This window comes from Varanus komodoensis, unplaced genomic scaffold (assembly GCF_004798865.1).
Source record: "Varanus komodoensis strain SLA01 unplaced genomic scaffold, ASM479886v1 scaffold10, whole genome shotgun sequence".
Lineage (NCBI taxonomy): Eukaryota > Metazoa > Chordata > Lepidosauria > Squamata > Varanidae > Varanus > Varanus komodoensis.
The window spans coordinates 21,719,602-21,746,493 of record NW_025335269.1 but is presented as its reverse complement, the minus strand read 5'-3'; the positions used below and the strand labels follow the sequence as shown (position 1 = coordinate 21,746,493).

At 40.4% G+C, this 26,892-nt stretch overlaps 1 protein-coding gene across 3 annotated transcripts; it reads right to left on the bottom strand.

The window, feature by feature from the left end:
- Positions 1–78: 78 nt before the first annotated feature.
- On the bottom strand, positions 79–24,437 carry CTNNB1 (catenin beta 1). Of its 3 annotated transcripts, none has more exons than XM_044456399.1 (16): positions 24,286–24,437; positions 10,041–10,099; positions 9,344–9,571; positions 9,006–9,259; positions 8,573–8,811; positions 8,287–8,488; positions 7,737–7,881; positions 6,825–6,928; positions 6,021–6,359; positions 5,666–5,824; positions 3,487–3,606; positions 2,783–2,933; positions 2,586–2,707; positions 1,889–1,949; positions 1,039–1,259; positions 79–831 (listed from the first exon to the last, which is right to left on the bottom strand). In XM_044456399.1, the coding sequence occupies exons 2-15, from the start codon at positions 10,051–10,053 to the stop codon at positions 1,051–1,053; spliced, it is 2,346 nt and encodes a 781-aa protein (XP_044312334.1). In that variant the 5' UTR covers positions 10,054–10,099; positions 24,286–24,437; the 3' UTR covers positions 79–831; positions 1,039–1,050. The 3 variants fall into 3 exon arrangements, with proteins under 3 accessions (XP_044312334.1, XP_044312342.1, XP_044312345.1); XM_044456407.1 differs by having other exon boundaries at positions 24,162–24,298; XM_044456410.1 differs by lacking the exon at positions 1,039–1,259.
- Between the last annotated feature and the right edge of the window lie 2,455 nt (positions 24,438–26,892).

Sequence of the window (26,892 nt, the reverse complement as noted above, 5' to 3'; positions counted from 1 at the left end):
GCTATTGTAGTTTTATCTTTTGTATTTCACCAAAATGAATTTATACAGGAGTAGCTGAAATAAGTTGACACAACAAAATGAATTAAAAGTTTACTTTAATTCTGAACCATTTGTATAACTGTTCTCATGAAGCATCTGTATCACAGCAGGCTACAATAACTTTGGATAAAAGGCAACTGGTAAACTGTCCAATACAAGGTTCCATACAACAGTTCTTTACTGGCCCCTACCCAGACATCTCCAGATAAAGTTTTTGATCAAAAACATGAAATAGATCCACCTGCTTATTTTAAGCATATTAAAAAGGAAACTAATTGGACCATTTCTATTTGTCTAATTTTATACAAAAAGGCTACACAATGTTACACTTTCCAGAATACAATTAAGAGTGATTATGAATTAGTGCTCTACACCATTACTCGATCCTTAAAAATCAGAAATTGCTGTAGCATGTTCACTATAACTTAAACACAGAGACTTAAAAACCCTACAGTTACTGCAAAAAAGAAAACTACTTTGAAAGCAAGCAAGGTCAGTACCATTACAGAGATTTAAAAATTAAAAAAAAGTTTTAAACAAGCAAGGCTAGGGTTTGATAAATTCCATCTTGTGATTCGTTCTTGTGCATTCTTCATTTCATGAGTCACTCCCCAAATCCATTTGTTACTCCTCGACCAAAAGGACCAGAACAAAAAGTTTACTTCAGTTGTTCCCATAGGAAACTCAGCTTGGTTAGTGTGTCAGGCACTTTCTGAGATACTAGCCCACCCCTCGAGCCCTCTCAGCAACTCTACAGGCCAATCACAATGCAAGATCATTCAGACAATACAGCTGTGTAGGAGGAAAAAAAAAATAAGCGTTAATGTTAAGAGTTGCATCAAGGCAACAGCATGACACACCTGAGTTAATCACTTTCACAGATTTCATGAGTCAGTTTGAATGCAGACACGGCAAGTTTGACATTCTCATCTACAACCAACCCAAAGCAGTTCCCTCCCTGCCAGCCATGTTCTCAGATTGGTAAGTGGAACATCTTACCTAAAGGATGATTTACAGGTCAGTATCGAACCAGGCCAACTGATTACTGTCACCTGGAGGTAGCCCATCCATAAGGTCCTGGGCATGTCCTAGATCTGGCAGCCCATCAACTGGGTAGTCAGCACCAGGGTGGTGGCCACCCATTTCATGTTCCATCATTGGGTCCATACCCAAGGCATCCTGACCGTATCCTCCAGAGTGGAAAGAACGGTAGCTAGGATCTAAGGAAGTTAAGGGTGGCAGAGAGGAGAAGGGGGGAAGAGCATGTTAACATGTTAGATGCACCAGAAGCTCCAAAAATCAGTGTGTGAGATTTCATAATCCAGCCACACTGAAGTCACATTTTCAAGCTTGGACTTACATGGACAAAACAACAAGTCATTAAGTATTTGTGTGGCTGTGCCAATGAAGCATGCTACTATAAGAAGCAGAAGCAAATTCCAGCCAAGCCATTAGTCTGCATAGTGCTGAAAACCCCAAACACGAATACCATTGCAACACACACAACTGAAATGCAGACTTTTAAATGCACAATTTGAAAGGCTTCTAAAGCTTTTTGATTTCCTGCTTTTAGAATAATTTGCCTACATTTATATAACCAGCACATTTTAAAGAAAACTGCACATTAAGCATTCTTCATGTGTTAGAAAACAGTCAATTAATTCACAATGCCTTGCTGAGGTTCTCTTACTTAGGCCGTTCAACACATGTTGAATATCAGTTTTCCAGTAAACAGTGCAAGTAATTAAGTGAATTACAATATAAGCTGCCAGCTTAAAGTTTAGTTCTCCATTAAAGGCATTTTATTGTATTTGGTTTACTACAAATTGGCTGAACAAGTCATACATACCATCTGGGCGATAGCCAAGAGGTTCTCCCTGGGCACCAATATCAAGTCCTAGATCAGCAGTCTGTAGGGAATATAAAATAATACCTGAGGAAGGCAAAGCCACATTCTTCTATTTCCATCAGCTGGTTCTATGGACTAATCAGAGATGTCTACTCATGCTGCATGTAACCCATTCAGCTATAGGCACAGAACGGGCAGTTCCTACTATTCTTCTCTGTAGCAGATTTCATACAAAACAGATCAAACGGCCTTACTATGTAAAAATTGTAATCAATCATTCTAGACTTAGAAATATTGCTGCAATACTGTCTCCTTTTAAAAGTTTTAGTATTAGGAATCCTGTTCTCTAATTCCACCATTAGATCCATTTGGACAGTAATCTAGGCACCTGAGCCCAACCTAGAAACACCAAATGCCTAGGAACTAGCACATAAATATTAAGCACCAGCCCTGCCTAAAAACAGGCACCCAAAGGCTCATTCTCACTCCAGCACTCCAATCTAGCACTGTTACACTGCCTCAGCAAAGGCAAGTTTGTCCTTTGCCAGTACCACTGTTAAGAGCATAGAGCTCTACCTGAAACCCAGTGTGCGGTCCAAATTTAATTCATACAAGTATTAGTGCTAAATTGTGTCCATCCATTGCAGATGTTTTCATCATATTAAAATATATAATCTATTAACTAAAATCAACACACCTCATTCCAAGCCATTGGTTCAGTTCGGAAGAGAGAACTGGTCAATTCAACTGAGAGTCGTTTCTTATAGTCTTGTGGTTTATCTTCAGACATTCTGAACAACACTGCAGCTGCATACGTTGCTGTTCAAGAAGAAGAAAGTTTTAGCAGAGTGCTCCAGAAGTGAACCAAGCAGAGTTTTCTGCCACTTCACTTACCCACACCCTCATTCCTAGAATGAAGAAGTTCTGTCAGTGGTGCTGTAGCTCCCTCTGCTTCAATTGCCTCTGCTGCTTCCTTATCCTGAGCCAGTTCACACAATACACCTGCAGCAACTCTCTGGATGTTCTCGATGGGGGAATACAGCAGCTAAGAGTAGGAAAAATACAAGAACCAGAGGTTATGACTATCAGCAGGCACATGAGCCATGGTAAATGTCTTCTTCCTCATTTAAAACTGCAAGTAGATCAACCATGAATACAACGTGATGGGCAAAATAATCAAATTAGTGGCCAACACCAACAGGAAGCAGATACTGAGGAATAAGCAATATCTGTATTGCTATAAAAAAGTTCAACAGGTTTAAGTCATGCTAATTGTGATATCTATCGTGACAATATTCTGCTTGTGAAAGAAGGAAACTATCACTCAAGCCTCTCCATCTGAACACGAGAAATCCTAGGAAAAAATAAAGAGTTTCAGCCAACATACTAAGCCTTAACCTGTTTCAGAGTCTCAGGATGTGAAATTCTACATGCAATACAAAGTTTAACATTTCTATACAAAAACATGGACCAAAAAAAAATTCTAACATGATTATTCAGCCATAGCTGAGTTCAGCTCATTTAAAAAATAACAGCCTTCCCTTTTCCGTAACAGCGTAACTGTTCCAAGAAGTTGCTTGCCAAAAAACTTTACCTACCTGCACAAACAATGGAATGGTGTTTAGACCCCTAATTACAATTCGATTGTGGACATCTCTAGCCAAGATATGAAGGGCCCCAGTACAGCCTTCAACTATTTCCTCCATGCGCACACCCTCCTGTACATGAAACATACGGGTGGAAGGGGTATTGATTAGACCTTCACAAACATATCTTCAGATATTCTATACAAGCAACTAGTTTCACATCTGTTTGAAGCTCCCATAAGTTGTTTCAACAGTCAGACTAGCTTTCTGAGATAGAATTCAAAACCAATGGTTCCTAAAAATGACAATTTTCTGCTTTAATACTGTCCAAGAGAATGAAGTGCCATGAAGAAGCCCGAAATATCTGTTCTACAGAAAACCCCAAGGAAATTTCTACACAGGCATATGGCCACAGTAAGAATTCTAATCTACACTGGAGAATGTGAATTTGTTTAATGAGCTGTCAACCTTTTAGACAAGGAAAAGGCAACCTGCTGCCCCTCTCCCATGTATTAGACAACTCCTAGAATCCTTGGCCACTAGCCATGTTGACTAGGCAGAGATTTATTTTAAAAATTCTGGAAAGCAACATGTTATCTCCTCCTGTGTTTGACTCTGCAGCTTCAGAGCTTAAAAGAATTTTGTTTACAACGGAAGTATGTATTATGACTAGCAAGCCTTATGTTTAGTTCACACTTACTGAAATCAACCTGAAAATTTTTCCAACATTCTAGGTATGATCTAAACAGCCTTCCCCAAACTTCAGATGTTTTGAAGCATGATTATCATAATTCCTATCAAATAGCCCAAAATATGTGGGATGCACCAGGTTGGGACTACCTACTAGAATTCAGTTTAGCAAGGCACCTGCACTTTTTTTTTTTTTTTTTTTGGAAGTTGCTTCACAGATAGGACCAGTAACCCTTTAGGTTTTTTCCCTTAGTAAAAAGTCAATTAGTATACGGGGCCCAACTTTGGAGGGAAGGAGTAAACAACTGAACATTTCACGGAACACATTTTAAAATTTCTAAGAATGCTTTTTGTCCACTGGGACACAATTAACACTCTTTAGAGCTAGGCCTGGATTAGCAACGATGCTGTTGCCCTTCTGCTGAGATACTACTTACTATATTCCCTTTCATTAAAGCTGTGTTGGCTGGTTGTGAGTCAGAGGTGAAGCACAGCAATGTCAAAACAAGTTGGAAAGTTATAATTTAACCACTTTGGAATTCTTGGCCTTTTCACTTTGAGGGACTGGGCTTTTTTGCTACAACACCAAGAAATATTTGCTGCCATTAGTCAAATGTGTTTTTCCTAGAGCTATAAAAACATTTAAGCCATTGCCACATTAAGGCACAAATTCAGGCAATAACCTCCCTCAAGTAATGCATGTTAGATTTTATAATTAGTTCTGGCTGAGTTTTGCAGATTGCCATGCATCCCTTGTTCTGTTGTCAATTCACTGAATCGGATTTTATTAGACTTAATTTTGTTCCACTGCACAACTCAGGTCCACAGTTGAGCATGGAGCCAACCCACTGCAGAACTTGCTGAGCAGATTCACCGAAATCCAAATTTATTTGAACCAGTTGCAAATTTCTCTGACACCCCTAGTTCTAAATAATGACATGGCGTAAGTCAGAACAAGGTATTTAGGTACAGTGCAGCACAAGAATCACAGGCCCGGACGACATGCAGTGATACTGGCACCATATACAAAGACTGCTCATTCAAAATGGCAGCCACACACACCACAGCCTCACTGTAACTTACAGTGAACAGCTCAACAGGTTGCTAGTTACAGCTGTAGATACAATCTATTAATTATTTTTCTGCTCATTGCATGCATGTTGACCCAGAAGTAAAGTTTGCAGCAATTTTTTTTGCACAGTGTCTGGATAAAACACCTCTAAGATCTCATGACAGAACTATAATTAGATTATCAATATTACATGACTTACAAGGTTGCATTAACTATGCAGCAATTAGGAATTATGTGCATATTTTAATGAACTTTCTTAATGATCTAAATTATCGAAGTTTTATTTTAATTATGACAGATTTTAAAGATGCTGTCAATATACAATTGGTAAATTAACCTAAACACAATAAAGTTAACACAGAGTATTATTTATCTAGCTAAGAAGCTCCCTGGTTTATTGATCAATGCTGCTCATTAAGAACCACATACCACAAATTGTTGTTGTGTGCCACCCATTGAAGTACGACGCTGGGTATCCTGATGTGCTCTAACCAGCAACTGCACTAGTCTTGGAATAGCACCTTGTTCACGCAGTGGGGCATGATTTGCTGGACAGAGGGCAAGATTGCGAATCAGACCCACAGTAGCCTACAATCACAAGGAATTGTAATTTAGAAAACTTACAACACACTTGAAAGCACTTCAGAACCTTGTTTCATAACCAAAATCTTTGACTAGATTTATGGATTCTCCCCATTCTCATAACCAACTGCATTTTGTGCACTTCTTTCCATACCCCAATTACTACACTGTGCTTGAAACTCAATTTAACAGACAGCCTCACCTTGATAAGAGGCCAGTGAGATGGTGGATGCAAAAGTTTAACCACCACTGGAAGTCCATAATGGAGACGCACTGCATTTTGGGCCATCTCAGCTTCTTGATGCCGACTAGTGAGGTGACGAAGTGCACAAATAGCTGGTTCAGTGATGTCTTCTCTGTCACCAGCCCGAAGAACTGTGCGCACGAGAGCTTCAATTCCACCAACTTGACACACCATCATTTTATTCTTGTAGTTATTACAAGTAAGGTTAGAAAGGATGCCAGCAGCACAGGTTACAACATTGATATCATCTGATCCTAAAAGTTGCACTAGAGTCCCCAGAAGACCTTCCATGCCTTCCTGCAAGGAAAAAACAGGTGCATTTTCACCCTTTTATTAATTGTAAGACACTGTTAACAATGAGTAAGAATCCTGATATAGTTCACAAATATGTTCTGCATTACATTTATTATCTTTACCACCCCATCTTAATCTCTGGGCTGTGTTAGCCAGAACTGGGATTTAAAGAATGCATGGTCATAGATTAGGAAAGCTTCTTGTAGTACAGATGAAAGGACCACACAGATTCAGCCTAGCAATACAGCTCACAAGAAATACGGTATTAGTTTCTGCTTTTGCCTGTATACCAAGATTGGTGGGGGGGGGGACCTTTCCCTAGAAAACCCATCATAACATAAGCTCTTGATAGCGTCAGTGCAACATTAGTAGTGTACATTAAAAGTGACAGGGCTAAATACTCTTATTTACTTTGAGATGATAAGCAACAGTTTATAATTTTGATTATTCAAGGGCACTTTGCCTTACCTGCTTGGTTGCAGCATCTGAGAGATTTCTAAGGGTCCAGAGACAATTCTGAACAAGACGCTGGCTTGGATCTGTAAGGTGGAGTCCCAAGGCCTGCATTCCACCTGAAGATTACCAATCAGTTAAGCTTCTTATGATGTCCATACCCCTTTTTCCACACTTTAAGTTTAAATCCCTACTCTAAGAACTAGAGGGTTATGTTTCGGGTTTTTTCCCTAAGAAAGCCTGAGTTTACAAGTCTCAGAAGTGCTACAGTTCTGCATACTGCCCCATGCAAGTCTTAACTCATTCGACAATGATCAGTCAAGATTCAGGCAAGCTATACACCAGAAAGTTTAGTGAGAAGATCACACAAAAAGGTAGCTAAGTTTATTTGTATTGCAGGTAACTGTTTATCTGCACAGCAATATAGCTATGGACCATAGCTGAGTAATTCTGCCTAACACCAAGGTGCTTGCTTCTTTTTGATTTGCCTGCATCTAAATTCCAGAATGGTTTAGTTTCATGAGAACTTCCCTCTCACTCCTCAACCCCTGCACGCATGCACATGTTCTCCCCCCTCCCCCCCACCTTCCCACACACAAAAAGAATCTTTAACATATTACACTGTGTGCTAATTATAGCACTCTCTTATAATTAAAGATTGCTAGCTTGTTCACCAGTTTGAGAAATTATGGAGCCTCTCTTTGGGCCATAATAGCATCTTCTTTAATGTAACATGGCATCACTTCTACTTTATCTAGAGGCACTTTTATGCCAGATAGTAATTCTTCTCACTTCACAGTTGTCTCACATGAGAGGTTGCAATTTTTGATTATTCAGCACACAGAGTTAAGAATAGCAACTCTCTTGGCATGAAGGTAACAGGAAGTCTCAATGATGGTGCTATTTAAAAAATAGGGATATACTTACCAGCTTCAACAATTGCTGGTTTGTTACTAGAGCAGACTGATAGCACCTTCAGCACTCTACTTGTGGTCCACAGTAGTTTCTCGTAAGTATAGGTCCTCATTATGTTTACTAGAGCCTGGGGTCCACCACTTGCCAAAATGATAAGCTGCAAAGGAGTTAGATTTTCTTAAATCTATAAAACAGTTTCACTTATAATCCCAACCTTTTTCCGAGGTTAAGATAGTATACATATCCCTCCTTTCCTTTTGTCCTTGAAGCAACCCTGTGAAGTTGGTTGAGATACAGCAATTGCCTCCCAAGAGAGGCTGACATCTGAAATGTGTTTTGAGCTTGCATTTCCATCTTAACCTGCGTAACTACTGTGCCAGGCTGATTCTTGGCTGACATCAGCTTTAAACAGACTTAAGGATGATGCCCAGTGGCAGGCTGAAGGACTACTTGCAGAATTTAAGTAGCAAGCATGCAGAAGAATTTGACTGTAAAAGTAGTCTCCATGCTGGATTACTAGTTGTTCTCTGCATGATTCAATACTTAAAATGTTGATAGTTACCTTGCTTTCTTGATTACCATAAGCAAGTATCTGAAGGCAGTCTGTTGTAATGGCCAAAAATTTAACATTTGTCTTGTTGAGCAAGGCAACCATTTTCTGTAGGCCTCCAGCTAGACGAACAGCCATTTTGGCACCTTCTTGGTGCAACAGAAGATTGTGCAGAGTAGTAATGGCATAGAAGAGTACAGAATCCACGGGCGAACTATAAAGAAAGCACAGGTTAGCAAGCATCCATCCAAGACTGCCAGGTGATATGCAAGAATCTTGAGTCAATCCATCAACATACCCAAGCATTTTAACAAGAGCAGGTATGCCTCCTGACTTGAAGATTGCCAGCAAACCTTCACGATGATGGGAGAGGTTATGTAGTGTTCCTGCAGTACAACGGGCAGTTTCCACATCATTTGTGTTCTGCATAGTACGCACAATAGCAGATACCATTTGAGGAGACCGCATGATAGCATGACGAGAGGCTTCTTTTTTGGACAACTGATGGACCATAACTGCGGCCTTGTTTACCACCACCTAGAAAAAGAACCAGTATTTATTTGGCTGCTCAAGAGTTTTCACAGCATGAAAATGAGATTAAAGCAATTTCAGAAACACGAGTTAAGTACACTGACTATGTTTCCACTATAAACAGCATAGTCCCACCTCAGAGTGTCTTGGTGTGTATTATTTCTCTCTGTGTTTCCCAACATGATGATATATGCACATACCTGGTCCTCATCATTCAACAGTTTGGTCAGTTCTGGGATAGCGCGAGTTGCAAGTTCTGCATCATCTTGATAATTGATCAAGTTAACCACGGCATGTTTTAACATCTGTGATGGTTCAGCAAGGCGCTGCACATTCGTTGGATGAGCAGCATCAAACTGTGTTGATGGAATTTGCATGCCTTCATCCAGTGTTTCTGGGAACATGGCAGCACGCACTCGCTGTGCTCGAGTCATAGCATATTGTCCATCAATGTCTGGAACAGCAGTAAGAACCATTTACATGTAACCAACAAAAAGTAAGTAGTTAGCAATGTCAAATGAATTATCATCATCCTTACCAGCAACTTGCTCCTGGGTAAAAGACTGAGAAAACCCCTGTTCCCACTCATACAGAGCTTGGGTAGTATCTACGTCTTCTTCTTCAGGGTTTCCTTTGCCACTCAGAGAGGGAGCTGTTGTTGTGGCACCAGAATGGATACCAGAATCCAGGTATGACTGCTGCTGCCAGTGGCTGACAGCTGCTTTTCTGTCTGGCTCCATTGCCATGTCTAATTCCATCAGGTCAGCTGCAAAAGAGAAGTATTTAAAAAATGGACATTAGATGACGCTTCAGCAAAACTATTTCTAAGGCTATACTAAGCAACCTTTAATTCTGTTTGTAAACCATTCTAAATGTTAATATACCTGACCTTTCTTTTAATATAAAATAGAGGAAAAGCAGTATTAGAAGAGTCTAACCAATTCTGATCAGAGACAACTGCTAATTTTAAACTGGGGATGACAAATTAATTGGCTCACTCAGAAGGCTGTATACATTAAAGCAGGAGATCACCTCAACATTTTCCTCTGCAATTGAAAACATGACACTATCTTGTTCACTGTAACCCTGAAATCAAGATATAGTGAAGTTACCAGAACACCTCCATTCCATGAGGCCTTGATTAGATACACAAATCTATTCTCAAAATTAGTGTTCACACTCAAAACTATCAGTTTAAAAACTTAAGATCTGTCAGCAACTTAAACCCCACACACCTTGCGTTGCCATGTTCCTTGATGTGCTCCCAGAACTGTGGTCTGCTGCACTTCAGACCCTAAAATAATTAAGAACATGTAGTTAAGACATATGACTAAGTTTTAGCAAACTGCATATTAAATTCCAACAATTAAGACAGTTATTTTAAAAGACAGTTGAATTATACTATTTATAGTCTGCCCTATACAGATGGAGCTATGTTTGGCCTCTGTAAGCTAATAGCAATTTGGAAGCTACATCTCCAGAGATCTGTTGTAGAACCAGTTGACTTCTGGTGGTCTGCTAGAAGCTATGTTTCACAACTGGTTAACTTGTATATTTTTATATAAATGCAAGTAAGTTTACAGTGACCTTAACAGGGAATACTGAAGCCCTGAAATGTCTCACCAGTTAAAAGAATTGGGGTAAAGAATACCACTGGTTTTTAAGACCAGGACTGTGTTTCTTTGTAGAGGAACTGAGGTAGTATGACTAAGCTGGAATGGAGGGAGGAGTAGCAACACACGGCCCAAGTTGTACTCATGCTGGAGTCATCACAATAGCAGCTCAAAGGGACCTGGATGACAACGTAATTGCTACAGGATCTGAACCATTATGACCTAAGCTTCATAATGATTAGTTCCTAGACAGCTAGATAAAAGGTGGTTGAGTCTTTGCTATTCCAACTATCTTTGATGCTACCAGTACAATGGATAACTCAAAGTGGATTAGGCTAATGTCATATGGCTATATTTCCAATATGCAGTTGCCAATGGAACCCTCAACTTTGCACAGGGAGAAAAAGACAAGTAGTTTTCTTCTGCTTCCCTCCTTTGCACCAGTTCTTTCTACTCGTGCAAACTAAAAATGGTTGGCCCACTTGCCTGTTTATTTGCAAACCTAGAAGCACAAGTGGAAGTTCACTATTCTCAATAGAAGGGGCTAAGAAAATCAAGATCAACTATACATACAACTCCTACAATATTTTCTTGCTGGCAAATTTACATAGTAGTCTTTCAGCTTACCATAAAGTCTATATCCCATTTCAATACTGTGTTTCAAATTCAGTTAAATGCTGTGCAAACCTTTGCTTAATTTAAGGTGTGTCCAATAGTGAAAGACATGTGGGGAAAGGAAGCCATCACATTAAACTACAAGTATTAAGTGTCTGTGTGCATGTTTTGGAGTTAATCTATTGATATGGCTCTAAAGGGTAGGGGTAGACAACTTTGGACACTCTGAAAGCAAATTTAGCCCTTTGGGGGCTCTACTGATACTACAACAAATTTCCAACAAATTTAAAATGCACCTTTAAAAGCAAGATTTGGCCTTTTCTGGTCACAATTTCACAGCATAAACATCCAGCTGCTTGCTAATGTCCCTGATACCCTGCCTGGGACAGTTTCAGCTTCATCCAAAATGTATTCTATGTAAGTAAAGTCACAATCCAAATCAATTTTGCAAATAGTCAGAAGAGATTGAACTGTGCACTGTATCAGAAGTTGAAATTCTCACTACATTTGATGAAGTTCAGGACTATCTTTTGAATAGCTGCTAACCTGCATTCTAGAGCACAGTTAAGTATGCATTTCTAACATGACCTTCAGGACTATTTGTGACACACTAGCTAAACTAACCTTAATAGATTTTTCAAGCTGCCGCATTTCTAAAAATAAAATGCCTCCTACTCCCTGGGAAGCTTTTTGTATTATTGCTGGCATTTGAAGGAAGTTATGCACAACTTCAGAACAGTGAAACTTCTCCTGAAATTGATTTCGTATTTTTCAACCAATGCCTGTTATGCTGCATTAGCATAAGCCAAGGTTTTGAGATTACAGCACAACCATTTTGACTGTGTTCCATCTATTTACGGCAAGTGTGTAAGAAAAAAATTTCTCTGCATGTTCAAGGCAAATCTACTCTTACATGAAGAGATCCAGAATAGAAGACTACCAGGAGTTTTAACAAAACCTGTTAATCAGGTAAGCTACCCTGAAACCCAACACTTTGTAACACAGGCTACATTCTTGAAGATGTAGGACAGTACTATTAGATTGCGATATATCATGAAATTAAGATGTGCTGCAGCTGTTCTCCTTTTATAGCAAAAAAAAAAAAAATCCATCAATTCGGTTCAGGAATTAATCTTCCTCTGGTTTCAACCCATTATAGATTAATGGACCTGTATCAGATTGTCTATAATAGAACCTAAGATAGAATAAAGCCAGTTTATCAGATGAGTCTTATAAATTCACAGAACTTTTGTGTCAACAATCCAGTACACACAGTAGTAGCAGAGCACAAATTTCAAATCCAAACCCTGTCAGTAACTACAACTACTGCAAGCAAACTAAAACTGCAGTAGCATCGCATTCATTCATCATATGAAAAAAGCTTTGAAGACCAAAGAACGAGAATCCCCCCTTCTGTCATTTCTTCCAAGATATGGGGCAGCTGTGCGCATAGAACCTATTAACACACTGGAAGAGAAGACACATCCACCACTTTAAATACATTGCAAATATCTCATTTCTCCAAGTAATATTATCTTGGAATGAGGGTTGAACACAAATTTCTTAAACAGGCTTTAAAACACGTTCACCTATTTAAACCAGCAGATATATCTGCCTTTATAGACTGATAGCTTAATGGATTGTAGCCTAAAGAACTACAGTTCCCAAGTAGGTTGTTCTAAAAAAAAAAACTGCATTAAAAGCATTTCACCTGTACACCCACACTCCAATGTTAATATGAGCAAGATCTTTCTCCATTTTACTATTGGCAATAAATTTGTATAGGACTTTTGAGAGATCCAAGTACTTCATATACATTATCTTATAGTAATCTTCACAACAGCTCCATAAGACTTACTTCCTACAATGTACATCATGGCCAGACTAAGGCTAGAAGAAATTGGCTTGCACAACACCAGCCAACCATGTTCATACCAGAAGTGATTTAAACTGGGGGCTTCCTGATTTGAAACTCCCCTTCTTTAACCACTACATTACACCAACTCTAGAAACCCTCTATCTTCAATATATAAGCACCCATATATGTATTTAAGGATGTTAAATTAACCATTTAACCATTTACTGGAGCTAAGTGGAGCAACTCACTGTACACAAAAATTGATTTCATGCTACTATGCTGGCAATACTGGCCATCAGCTCAATTCCCTGGAAGCAGTATTATACTATGTTATCTCAAGATTTCACAATATATGTATAGGTACCCAAGAAATAGTAGCTTGCTCTTCCTCACTTAAGAGTATCTGTAACAGATTCTATTTCTGAATTTCTGCTATCCTGTCCTTGTGCAACAAGATGCCTACTACACGTTTCAACTAGAACCACACCCAAAAAAAACAGGTTCTAGCAAGGATGACAAATGGTCAAAGAGGATGGGGAAGTAGTCCAAGAACCCGAGTTATCTTTTCTTTTTAAACCAAGTTTCCCCTTTGTGGTGATAGTTCTTACTTGTCACAGGCAAGGAGACACAGGCTACTTTGAATCTTGTTATCAAGCACAGCTTAGCATTAAACTAGCACAGAACCTAGTTTGTATAGCCTATGTTGTACCACTACTTTAGCCAGATTTGCAAGATAGGAATTTATGCATCCATATTTTGTTCTAAATCAGTGGTTCCAACCTGGGGTACCACCAAGGGTACAAAGCAGGACATTTAAGGGTAACAAGAAAAAAAAACTGAATAATAGCAGAAAAATCTTGAGGTTTTTAATGTAAATATAAGAATTGTCTGTTCACCTTATTATACTTTGCCTTTTAATCCCATTATTGGGCTATTTATTTACAGTTACAACATATAAATGTTAAATAACAGCAACTATATTACTTACAAACATTTTGCCAATATGAAGGGTACAGTTTATGGAAATGGCATGCCAAAGGAGGGTACACACGTGAAAAAAGGTTGGGAACTACTGTTCTAGATCATCCTCTTGCCTGCAGCTTATATCTCTCTACTTGGGGTTCTTTCCTTCCTAATATTTCCTTGCACTAGGGCACAGAAGAGAGAAAAAGACAGTAAGTCTCATTCAGCCAGAGGAATCACCTGGATTTCTTGAGGCAGTCTGAAGTGCAGGTTTTAAAACATTCATCTTTATTCAGTGACTGATATATGGTCTACACACCTGATTGTGGTTTCCTCCCCCCATTCTTTCTCTTCCATCAAAAAGTAGTAATAACACTCCAGAGAGAGAGATAATTTTAGGATCTACAAGTAAATTTATGGGTTACGTCAAATTACGTACTATTGGAAGAATTGTAGGCAATAAAGATTTTTCTGTATTACATACTTAAACTAAGGGCTTAAGGTCTTAAGGGTATTTATGTTCCACCATTTGGACAAGTGGGGTTTTGTCAATTAAGTATTTGGTAATCACCAGTGTTGTGACCACTTGCTGACCACATGCCACAAGATTACTAACCCTGCAGCATGCCATGTATTCCCGCAGTAGTACTTCCACACATTAAACTTACATTCTTTACTGCTTAAACTTAACTTCAATGGTGTAAATTTTCAACAGAAGGAAAACAGTTGCAAAGTTTCACTGTTTTCAACATTTATACATACCTTACAAGACACACTTTTCTTCAAAGTTTAAGTCTTTCCTTTGTTAACTTTTAGGTTTTATTGAAATAGTTACAAAAATAATTAAAAGCCTTTCAACAGCAAATTCCAAGTGCTACTGCTATGACAATTCACCACACATAAATAGTGCTTCCATTACACTTTCAGTACTACATGTACTTCAAGTATCAGACACACATTAGTTCGTTGCTCCTTTTTCCAACCTTCCTTAGAATTTAGACCATCATTTACCAACACCTTGCCCTCTAGGTACATTGGACTAAAACTCCTAACATAGCGTCCAATGCATCTGAAGGGCACCAGGTCAGGGGGAGGGGATTAAATGCTTTATTCTCCATAAATCCCATTTGGCAGAAACTCTGCCTTCTCTGCTGCACTATTCCAGCAGCAGCTCTCACTTAAGCAAAAAAAAAAAAAAAAAGTGAGGATTAGCAAAATCATCTTTACTTGCAGAACTCTACCATTTTGCATTCTTTACGTATGAACTGAACTCATGCAATTCTCACTGCAGAAACAGTCTGTTTCTCCTGCCTACAATAATTATATTACTAAATTAAATATATCTAAGATTAATACTAAATTTAGTACTAAATGTAGAAGCATCCTTAGACTCATTTGAAGCACAAAGAACTGTATTTTGTTCACATACTTAACTTGGACAAGTTATTTACACAGCACAGAATCATTAAGCCCAAACACTTCAGCAGAACTGAATTCTCCAGTTGTGCCTTAAGTTGAATATATGCATTGAAGCGGATATGGAAAAGAAGATAATCCACTCTCTACCTTTAGAGATGCCTTCAACTGTTCTAAATAGAAAAGGTTAAAATAAAATACTGGTGCCTTTAAACAAGGCATGTTATATAAATTTCATTTAGATCATTAACAGGATGACTGTTGGGTTTAACAGCAGATTCTTTAAACTGAATCAACACCTACTACACTCACTAAATTAATATAATAGGGGTCAGGTTTTTAAAGAATTTAAAAGTCAGACTGGAATTCTTCTCAAATATGAGTTGAGAACTACCTATCAAATATTTTTACCTACGTTTTGCCTATATGACCTCCTGCCACTTAAGATCTGCAGCAGAGGCCCTGCTCCAGGAATCCTCCTTGAAGGAGGTCAGGAGAGAGAACACTCAGAGGGAGGCTTTCTCTGGGGTGGCACCCCAGCTATGAAATGCGCACCCCAGAGAGGTTTGTCTGGCACCTATGTTACATGCTTTTCAGCACCAGGTCAAGACCTTTCATTTACCCAATATTTTAAAGTTTAAATATTTTAATTATGTTTTTATCCTCAGTCATGGGTTGACTTTATTGTGATGTATTTATTGGGTGATTTATTGTAAGCCATCCAGAGATGTACAGTAATGGATGGGTTAGAAATACCCATAATAAAATAATAAATACTGAAGACAAATTCTTTTCTTCTACCTAGTTATCCATTTTTGTTTGCTACTTTGGGAGGCATGGGCTTGAACCAAGGCAGAGTAAAGCAGAAAGCAGCAACGTTGGGAGTAAGTCAAAGTGTTCGTGCTGCAGGTCTGTAAACTTAGCTTCCTAACTGCCATGGTTACCAAAGACTGATCCTGAATATAAGTATTTCAAGGGTTTTTTCCTATATAGCAAGTAGGAAAAATGTGTGGTCTTCCAGAAGTTCTTCTGCAACTACATCCTTCACTACTGGTTACATTGAATAGCAGGGCAGAAAATTTCCCAAACCATATTTTCAGGTCTTTTTTTCATAGGAAACATCTGTTTCATAAGTTCATTAGAAACAAATGGATGCCAAGTGCAAATACAAGTAGAATGGAAGTTGCAATTAATGTTTATCAAGTGATTATCCATAGCAAATTTGTGGTGTAATGCATATATAGCACTACATCTTTGTCTCACTATAAAATGGGGTGGAAAAGTTGAACTAGATAAGCATCTATGTATAGCATGCAGTTCTTTGGGTTTCTAAAATTAATTAGTGCAACCATCCCTCAGGTATGATGGACTCCAACTTTCAGAATCTCAAACTAATAATTCTGACTAAAGAGCTGGAAGTGGAAAGTACCAGGTTGAAGAAGGCTAAATTAGTGTATAAAGAGTCTTTGCTTCTTTCTCACATTTAAACCATGTAAGGGAAGTACACGTTGCAGTCTTTAAATTTTATGTTTTTCAGTAAAAATATATACACAATGCTAAAATCTCATTAAGAGTAGTTTAATTCCCTCATCTAAATCCAGCTGTTCTCTTCACAAGAGTTACTTTTATATTTAGTTTACAATTGTGATTTAATTTACAGGGTAAATCAAATCACAATTTTCCAATGCAAACCGAAATGTTTCCAGTGCGAGTCACCGTATGAAAATTAGCCTATTTTTCCAGAAAACCCATAGGATTGCTGGAAATTCATTCTAATGTCTAGAGGGCCACATGTTCCTCATCCCTGCCCTATGGTATAAAAGACAAAGAATTAAATTTAGGTAGTGTGCCAAACTGATACAAGGCCTGGTTGTAAGAATTAAAGTTGAAATATGTTTCCAATTGTAAACTAACTTGATGTAGTGGTGAGATTTGTACCACTGTAAATTAGTGTGAAATTGCAAATAGGAAACAATTTGCATCAGTAATTTAAACAGGCCCTTATCTTATTTAAATCCATGCACCCAGATCAGGATAGTGTTGCACAAGCTACTGTCTTGCTACTATTAGATTACAGAAGAGAGGGGTCACTGTTCCATATGCCACAAACTTATGTCAGCTTTTACATTTTTTAAGCTCAATGTGTCTCAGGTTCCACCCAGATACAAATAGTGCCTTAGCCTGATTTACTGTGTTAGGACAGTATCCCAACGAAGTGAGAAATTTAACCCAGTACACCTTTAACTGTTTCCATTTTGAGTTTGGCAGAAAGCATACCACCCAGACTACAGGTTTCTGAAAATACACTCATTCCAAGTTTTTCAGAAAGTTTCACACACACATTTCCTATTGATATCCCCCGTGTCTGGAGTTAATCTTTAATTCAACTCAATTACAGCTAGCCTGTAGAAAGGACTCTCTAAAATCCTTGTGTAGTTTCACCAATTCTTCCACTCAGTATCTTCCTGTAAAAGAGAAGCTGAGTTAAGGGTTAGGGTTAGCTGTCCAGAGACTTTTAATAATGGAACGGCATAGAAACTTTAAATAAAATAAAAATAAGCTAGTTAAGCAGAGTACTCATAGTTTTAAAAATCCTGACCATGAACGTAGTCTAGTTTATTTTTAGTCTGTGTTCTAAGCAAATTATGATTAAACTAAGAGAGAATTATAAAATGAAATAAAGTATTACATAACATAAAACAAAAACAGTACAAACATCAAAAGAACAGCCATAATAACCCACAACTTCATCAGAGAGAAAAGACAGACTTTTGCTCGGCACTGAAAAGTTTCTATATTGTTTGACAGCTGGCTACATTTTTGGCCTGTCTATTGCTATTTCAAGACAGTTTTCCTGAGAAGTTAGAAAGATAGTTCAGTTGCAGTATGATGCCCTTCATGGAAGGTTGGCTGCATTAGTATAAGCAGCTCAATACAAAATGATGCCAAGAGTAATTAAATGCATTTTTTCAAGATCTCTATTCCAATAGGAGAAATAACCAGTGATGCCTCAACATTAAAAACAGACCATAAAAACCTCCTCTATTTCACAGCCTTATATCAAGTTCATGTGCAGATAGCTTTTGGATTACAGTATTAGGAGTTGTGCTTTCAAGTGTTTCATATTTGAAGTCAACAATTGAACTTCATAGTAGTTCAACTATCTTTCAGGACAGCTAGTTAAAAAGGGTTACCAGACAGCACATAATAGGTCAAATATTAATGTTCATTTTAAAAAGATACGGCAATTTGAGAATTATGACATAGTGAAGGCTCCTTTCCCATCAAAAAGAAAAATGTTGAGGCAGAAAGCTATCTTCACAGTAACCTTGATTTCCAATAAATAAAACAATGTAGAAAGTATATTTGGCTATTTATAAATCACCATTCCTCAAAAAGATTATCAAGGTAATGAATAAAGGCACAAAACACCAACTATACAGCAAAAGACAACAGTGGAAAAACAGACTGACCAGGACAGCCAGAGAAGTTTTCACTTAGCACAAAAAGGATTACAAGGTCAGCAACAATCAACACCTCCACATGGGAACCTTGATTTCCAATAAATAAAACAATGTAGAAAGTATATTTGGCTATTTATAAATCACCATTCCTCAAAAAGATTATCAAGGTAATGAATAAAGGCACAAAACACCAACTATACAGCAAAAGACAACAGTGGAAAAACAGACTGACCAGGACAGCCAGAGAAGTTTTCACTTAGCACAAAAAGGATTACAAGGTCAGCAACAATCAACACCTCCACATGGGAAGGGGTATTTCATTAACAGGAAACAAGAAAAGTGGAAGTCACATAAGAATGAGATCTCCTGAAGATCGTTAAACATGGGCAGGATGACACAAGGTCAGGCATTCCTTTAGGAATTTGGATCCCAAGCCTTTTTGAACTTTAAAAATAAGCAGCAGGATGTCAAATTGAGCCCAGAAGCAAACAGGTAACCAGCAGCTCCCTTCAGATCTATGTAATATGATCCCTTTTGGCTGTAGCCATTAACTTTCAGGTAGCCTTCACGGTCAGCCCCATTGCAGTACTGCCTTTTGTTTTCCTAAATTAAAACATTACATTACCTGTGTCTGCAAAACCAGTGTCTATATATGGATAGCATGCTTCTGATCACACAAATTGTCATGCTGCAGACAAGTGGGAGTTTACAGGAACCCATATCACATGGACATGCAGTTAAGTATCTGCATTTTTTGAAGCCTAACCAGTGATAGGTGGACCTTTTGCTATATTTCTGTAATATCAGACATTCTTAAAGTTTGAGCTAGCAATCCCATTTATAGGATTGTAAACATCTTCCTTCCTCATTAGGTCCTCCACCCAACAAGCGTGATCTGCTGCTCAAGTCAGATCCTGTACTACAGTTCTTTCAGCTTCTAATTACTGACCCTACAATGATTAACATGAAACTGCTTGCTTGAGGCATCAAAGCAGTTCTAATGAAATATTACAGCCTCAATTTATGTCATTTGCATTTTCATTGTTGTCATAAGGATTTTCTAATGTCACTGATTTGTTGAAAAACCTATCAATGATCGGATGTTTATGAACAAGATTCCCCAGAACAGGAGTCTCTATAAATTCTACAGTTGCTTCACTGTTGCTAGGTTAACTTTAAACTCAACTGAATCAACAATGGAAGATCAAGGTCTGAAGTTAGGTAAACTACAGTCACCAAAGATGTCTAAAAATTCCTACCCAAGATTACTGTTTTGCAAGACTAGTCTTATATTTTAAACAACGGTTCTTTTGCAGTATTCAATTATTAAACAGCTGATTTTCAATCATTAGAATATTTATAATTTCTAGTATTTAAGCTACTGACCTATATGACTCTAGTACTTTAGTATCACAGCTGTTTTGTTAGATCTTAATGGAAGACTTATGAAATGTACTTGCTCTGCCCCAACACCAGGTCCCTGCTCACAAATTATACATCTGACACTGTGCCACAAAACTAACAATTGAACACTAACGATTTTTTAACTTCATAAGGACAGCTTAACAGCAACATGTGGCATGACTTTACAGAATGCATATTTGCACAATACTCCTATATCATAGCAGCCATCCTAGTTTTCATTGTTGCTTTATTCATGCTGATCAAGTTCTGCTTTAATAGCTAAACCAACATATTAATGTTCAGAAAAAATAAAAGCATAACCCCAGTGTAATCTGTGAATTTTTAGATACATAACTTTTCAAGTACAATGCTTAGTGAAAGTCACAGAACAGCAAATTTAGTTTCAACATGAGTCACATATGACTGTGTGCTATTGCTTTACATGGAGACACTTGCCCCACAAAAGGTAATGATTGTGTAGTGTTTACAATTCTGGCCAAGTAAACCGCAAGTTTCAGGGTGATTTTTTTCTTCACTAGTATTGCTTCATCTAGGTAAAAACTCGTAACACATAAACCTATGTAAATTTGCTAAATTACATACAAGTGTACACTGATTATCTGTATATGCCTTATAGAATATCAACTTGTATCAAAGTTTCCAGTATTATCTCCACATGTTTATAAGCCTGGCAAAATATAAGAAACCTAGATACTCTGTCTTTTAGAGGCTGAGTGACTATTTTTCCCAAGTCAGCAAATTCTTAAAGACTTAAGGGATGACAATTGAGTGAGGTAGCCCAGGAACACACAGACTTACTTCTATTTTTTGATAACTCATTACTTCTCTAGATCAATGATACAGTAGTGTAAACATTAAGACAGGCAAAGGCAATCTGAGAGCCAGAGCATGGGTTTAGGACTTGATCTGGGCGGGTTCTAGTCTCCACTCAGCCATGGAGCCAAATCAGTACTTGGTGCCAGTCAGATTCTCAGCCCTACCTACCCTACATGGTTGTTGTGGGGATAAGATTAAGAGCAGCAGGGGAATAAGGTAAGCTACTTTGAGTTCTTTAAAACAGAAAAAAGGATATAGAATAATAATCTGGCACCCTCCAGATGTTTTAGACAATGCCCATAAGCCCAGACCAGCAGACAGTGACAAGGAATTACAGAAAATGAAGCCCCAAACATCTGTTACCATGCTGCCTAGCCCTATATTCAGGGACAGAGCAGTTATTTATAGCCTACCTAATGCTACAGCAGTTGCTAAGTCCTATCTGAAATGAGATTCCATAAGAACACTAGAAAATTAGGTCCACTACACAAATGCTGAACATTAACACTTGATAAAATTCAAGGAGTGCAGGAGCACATGTTAGTTGTTTTTCATCCTAATTCCTACACCTCTGCATTAACTTTCAGGTGATCACACAACATGGGCAGGTTTAGCTGTCAATGGTAGTTTTGACTTTCAGGTTTCTCATGTCTTCCTCTTCTATGGTTTCTCATCATCCTAACGAGAACCAATTCATATCAAATCATAATGCCCACAGAACTCCACAATCCACTACATTTTAAGTTAAAAGCAACCTATGTGTTTGCACTGTTTTGCACTGTCTTTCTAGCACTATAAATCTAGTACAAATTTCAAGTGAAAACTTATAGGAATAGCCCAAATTCAGTTCAACAAAATAAAAGCTTATGCAAAATCACATTTAGCTTCAGTTTCAAAGTTCAGGAGAGTACAGGACTGAAATCTTAAGATTTTCCAATGTCAAAAACTAATCCTTAAAAGCAAACATTTAGATTTTAGTAACAATGATAGTTTATTGAAACTTAAGGCAAATTTTCACTCAGCTTAACACACAAAGAACATTGCTTGGGTTGCATATATAACCTTCCAGAAACGAAGAGTATTATGTACATTTTAGTCCTCTTTGACAAGTACCAGCATGTTTACTAGCACGTCATGTTTTACAGGTGCTCATCTTCCATTTTTCCCTCCAGAATCCTGTTTTCCTTTATTGCCTTAGGAAAACTCACTGTTTTCAGAAGCTATGAAATGGGGGTTTATCAATTTTGAAGTTACAAAAAGTCACTCTACAAACATGTTGTCTTATTACCGAGGGTCTTTCCTGGAAAATAAAGCACAGAAGAACTCCATATCTATAATGAATTAAACTACTCCCACTATTACATTTCTCGCCAAGACTGCACTACTGGTTTAGCAGCCTCCAGTACAGCTTTAAGCTGCAGGACAAGAACTTTAGTTTAGACACGCAGCTGTTTCTAAATCAAACTAGGTCTGGACTACTTATGTAGAATATTTAGGAGCATGCTTAAAGGTTTATTAATGTGCATATCCCAGTACAATTGACTACAAGGTACCATTGAAACATAACTGCATGCATTCTAAATAGTTCAATGCTATCCTTGTCTATTCAGAAGCAAGCCCCATTGAGCTCAAAGAGGCTTGTAAGTGCATACAGAATTATAGCCTCTCATGTTAAGCCCCCAGGTGAAAACCCTCATTTTCTGCATGCTTCTCTTTTCTGCTTATGATCAATCTACACGTCTAAAAAGTATAAATATTTCTTTAGCTACAAAATATGGGAGCAATGACTCACTGTAAACACTGTGCATAGTAATATGGATACTATATTCATAAGTTCTAGATATTACCGAAGCAGTATCTTCCCCTGAACATTCAAGAGGGGATTAAAACGAGACTTCCACTTTTAATGTCATCCAAGGAAGGAAGGAAGAGAAGCAGTCAGCAGAGTCGTAATTTATTTCAGATTAAATTAAACCTCCCTGTAAAGATTACACCAAGGCACACCTAAGCATCTGAAATGTTTACGAAAGCCCAGGACCACCATTACCCTAGCAAGCTTTCCCCCCCTCCTACAGGAAGGCTGCCTATGCTCTTCTCCCCAACATAGCTGTTGCCATCTATGCTGCCCTCCTGAATATTCAACACGTTTTGCTTTCATTTGGATCCAGAAGCACGGGAATTTGAGCCACCTCACTTTCAGTGGCCAAGGCAAGCCAAATCAAGAGCACCTCTCCTGCAAAATATGCAGGCTTAACCAAGGCAAAAAGCCCACAATGCAACAGATATCTGGTACTACCGACTGCAGCGAGGCTGTGGAGTTGATTACACACAATCCAAACAAATCTGAGATTCCTCCACCCCGCTTTCCCCGCCCTCCCCCTATCGGAGCTTTGTAGGCGAAAGCCCGCCACGGAGTCTAAACGAGACGGCTCCACAATCTCGGCGGCTACAGTCACCGCCCCCCCCCCCCCAACCACTGCAGTTCGAGCAGTTTCTTCGCAGAAAGCCCGACGCACGTTTCGGACCTACGGCAACTCATCGCCCACATCCTGCTTCCTATCTTACTTTGCCTGCATATACCGAGCTTTACTTCGCCCAACAGCACAAGGCACAGGACACCGCCTACCGCTGCTTTGGTTCACATAGCCGAACGCTCTCGGATAGAGGGCTCTGAAGACTCCCCCCAAAGAAAACATATCCACAGCTTTTCCCTTGAACCAAGTCCCTCTCCCAGAACTTGTCCTCCTCCCACGCACAGCAGCAGCTAAGAGAGTCGACTTCATCCCAAACCCATCGTCTTAGGGGGCTCTGTCCCGCGCACGCACCCCGCCCCTCACCCGTCTCAAATTAAAAGAAACCCACCCCGTCGCAACCTCCGCTTCCTGCCTCCCGACCCCCTTTTTACAGCCCCCGCTCTCCCCTCCCCTCACTTTCCAGGAAAGGTTAAAAGACCCTGCTCAACCCATCAAGTCCCCCCATCCACGCCACGAAGTCCAGTCGCTTCTTGTCTGGAACAAAATACACCCCCCCATCTTTCTCTTCCGCCACCACTTACAATCCCACCACCACCCCGCCAAGCCGGGCCGGGAAGCCGCCCCAGGACCAAGCCCAAGTTTCTGTGAAGAGGAAGCGAAAGAGTAAAGGTGAGGAGGGGAAGGCAGAGAGGAGCCCCGAAACGACACTAACACTGGCGGGGAGATGAGAGCGCAGGGTCCCCCGCAGCTCCTGCTTCCAGCCGCCTCCGCTGCTGCTGCTTCTATTTCTGGCTACAGCCGCAGCACAGGCCACGCAAGCGCCTTCCCCTTCTCACCGCGCCCGGAATGGTCTTTCCCCGTCCTCCGCCGCCACCGCCGATACCACCGAACCGAGAGAGAGAGGCATAAAATGGCGTCCCTCACAAGGAGCCTCTTATAGCTAGTGCGGGAACTCTACTGTATCCTGCCGCCGCCTCGCCGGGACCTGCGCGCAGCATTCCACAGGCACCCACCCAGCGGCGCGCAAGGAAAAAAGGGGTGGAGAAATAGTGCCCCTCCACCCTTTCTCTCCCTCGTGCCCGCGCGCGCACTCCCACACACACGGCGGAGGGAGATAAGCAAGAAAGGAGGAGGACATGCTTCTGGGCTACGGCATAGAGTTTCGGGAAGGAGGGGAATTGTGGGAACTTGGGGGAAGGAGAGTCTGTGGAAGAGCGGGTGCACGGATCCAGCGCAGAGCAGAGGTGTGATGAGGCCAGGGGCGGGTGAGCGCTAGCTGAAAGAGAGACACCTTTTTCTGGAGGCTGGGAATGAGACGAGTTCCTGCAGCCGGGAACGGGGAGAGACGGCAGCAGGCTGCAGTGTGTGTTTTTCTTAAAGGGACAGGAAGTCCCTTGCAACGTCGTCGACTTTTCATTGACTTCCATCCTACCCGACACACTTTCATAGGAGTAAGCCTCATTGATTTCCGTGGCACTTTGAGTACTTAAGCTTAGCTAGCCTTCCTTTTCATGCCAGAAGATGTATAACCACAATAGTGGAGCACTTCTCTTCTCCCCCCCCGCCCCACCGCCACCTCTTAATTAGCATCTGGCGAAAGTGAAGGAGGTTACTTTAAATGTCCCCTGTTACAACCCACCCCCACGGTTAATCAGACTAGACCAATCAATGGCAATACGACCGCGCTCTCGTTTTTGTGGGTTTCGCGCGGCTGCGCCACAAACTTGCAGCTCGCTTTCCCCCCAGAGAAGGAAACAGTGTAGAACTGCCTGAAACACGTATGCAAAGCCGGGGATCTTGGAGATGGTGTTAACGTTGCTCCCACTGGTCTCCCCCGCCCCCCACGCGTACGACTTATTGTTACATTGCCCGACCCTTCCCGCCTTCGCCTCCCGTCTCCAGCAGCCACTCCTTAAAACTTGAGTTACTACGACTGAGTCTCGGCAAGAAGCCTTGCTCGAGCAGTCGGAAGCGCTTTCTGCATTACCTTCCTAAACAAGGGCCACAGTACGGTCGCCCAGACGCAGGGTTACTTTCCCAAGGGTTTCGATGAGCAAAAACCGAAAAGTAGCATCCTACTTCATTTTCCGTTTGAAGCGTCGACTATACTCGCTGGATGTGCGATCCCGATCATGTAGCAAATGTTTTCACTGAGAATATTTTCATAGGGTGTGTTTTTGTTTTTCCTTAAGTTGCCTTCCTTAAGCGTTGGCAAAGCCTGTTTCGTGTGTTGCAAATTCACCGGTTTTGACTTTTTTTTTAACCGCATATGCGATTCTATGAGTGTGAAGAAAGGGGTATGTTGCTGTGCAATCCTTTTTAACACTTGCCCACACTCCAGGTAAACATATGTAGGGTTGCAATGTACTTTATCCAATCAAGACTATGAGATATGGGGTTTTGGGGGCACTGCTTACTACTCCGAAGGAAGCCGTACTAAGATTGATAGGATATATTCCCAGGTAAACGTGGGATTGCAGCCGTAGTGTTGCAGCACTAACACTTCAGCACTGACCTTCCAACTGCAGTTTTGGTGTTCTGGTGTTTTGCCCTGGTTTTATTTTAGAGGATTATACAATCGCCCTCCCTTATATAGGTGGCAGTGAACTGAATGTTAATGTCCCGAGTGTGTTCGGGTCCCTGAAATGACGCGAGTCCGAACCACATCCTGAAATTTATCCTATTGGATTCCATGGGTTTCCTCCAAACCCATCCTGCTTTCAATAGCGCCAACTCCGGAGTGAAGGATCGAGTTAAAAGGACTCAACTCCCCGCGAAGCCCGATACGCCAAGACTCCCCTCCTTGCAAGGCGCATACTTGCTCAGCTCGGTCGCTATGAATGGGTGACGGTCCCGCGCCCGCCCGCCGCCTGAATCAAGGCGCTCGAGGCTTCCCCGGGCAACGTAAACAGAATCCTGCCAGTGACCGACGGTTCCAAAGGAGCGACCGAGTGAGTCTCTGGCTCTCTCCGACTTGGGCATGGGCGAAGAGGGTGCTATTTGAGTGGGGACTCGGGGAAGAAAGGCGCCAAAGCAACTTCTAGCAACTTAAGATTCTCCGGCCCTTTTTAGGAGCCGCGAGCCTCCCATGGCATCCTTAGGGCCAGCGGAGGATCAGGGTCAGACTGGCGTTTGGGGGCTTTATTTCTCCCTTCGCTCCGCCTCTTCTCCATCTTCCCAGAGCTGGGAGGAGTTCAAGGCTGGAGTCGATGACTCTCTGGGAGGCCACGTGGGAAGCAAAGCCTGCCCTAGCAGCCCTTCTCTCGCTCCGCGTTTGCACCCGCGCGGACCCCCTTTTATCCAGCCGCCCTGATCTTGGGGTGAGACCCCGCGAGGATTTTCCAGGAGCTTTTAATTCCTTAAAACGTGTTACCCTTGATTGATTCCCGAATGCCACTAATCCAATGCGCACTACTTGAGAATAAGTCCCACCCGCCCTCAAC

Coding starts and splice junctions, on each gene's coding strand:
- CTNNB1 (XM_044456399.1), bottom strand. Junction 7,882..8,286: donor ATGGTAATCAAGAAAGCAAG/GTAACTATCAAC, acceptor ACTCCTTTGCAG/CTTATCATTTTGGCAAGTGG. Junction 6,360..6,824: donor CAGATGCTGCAACCAAGCAG/GTAAGGCAAAGT, acceptor TTTTCCTTGCAG/GAAGGCATGGAAGGTCTTCT.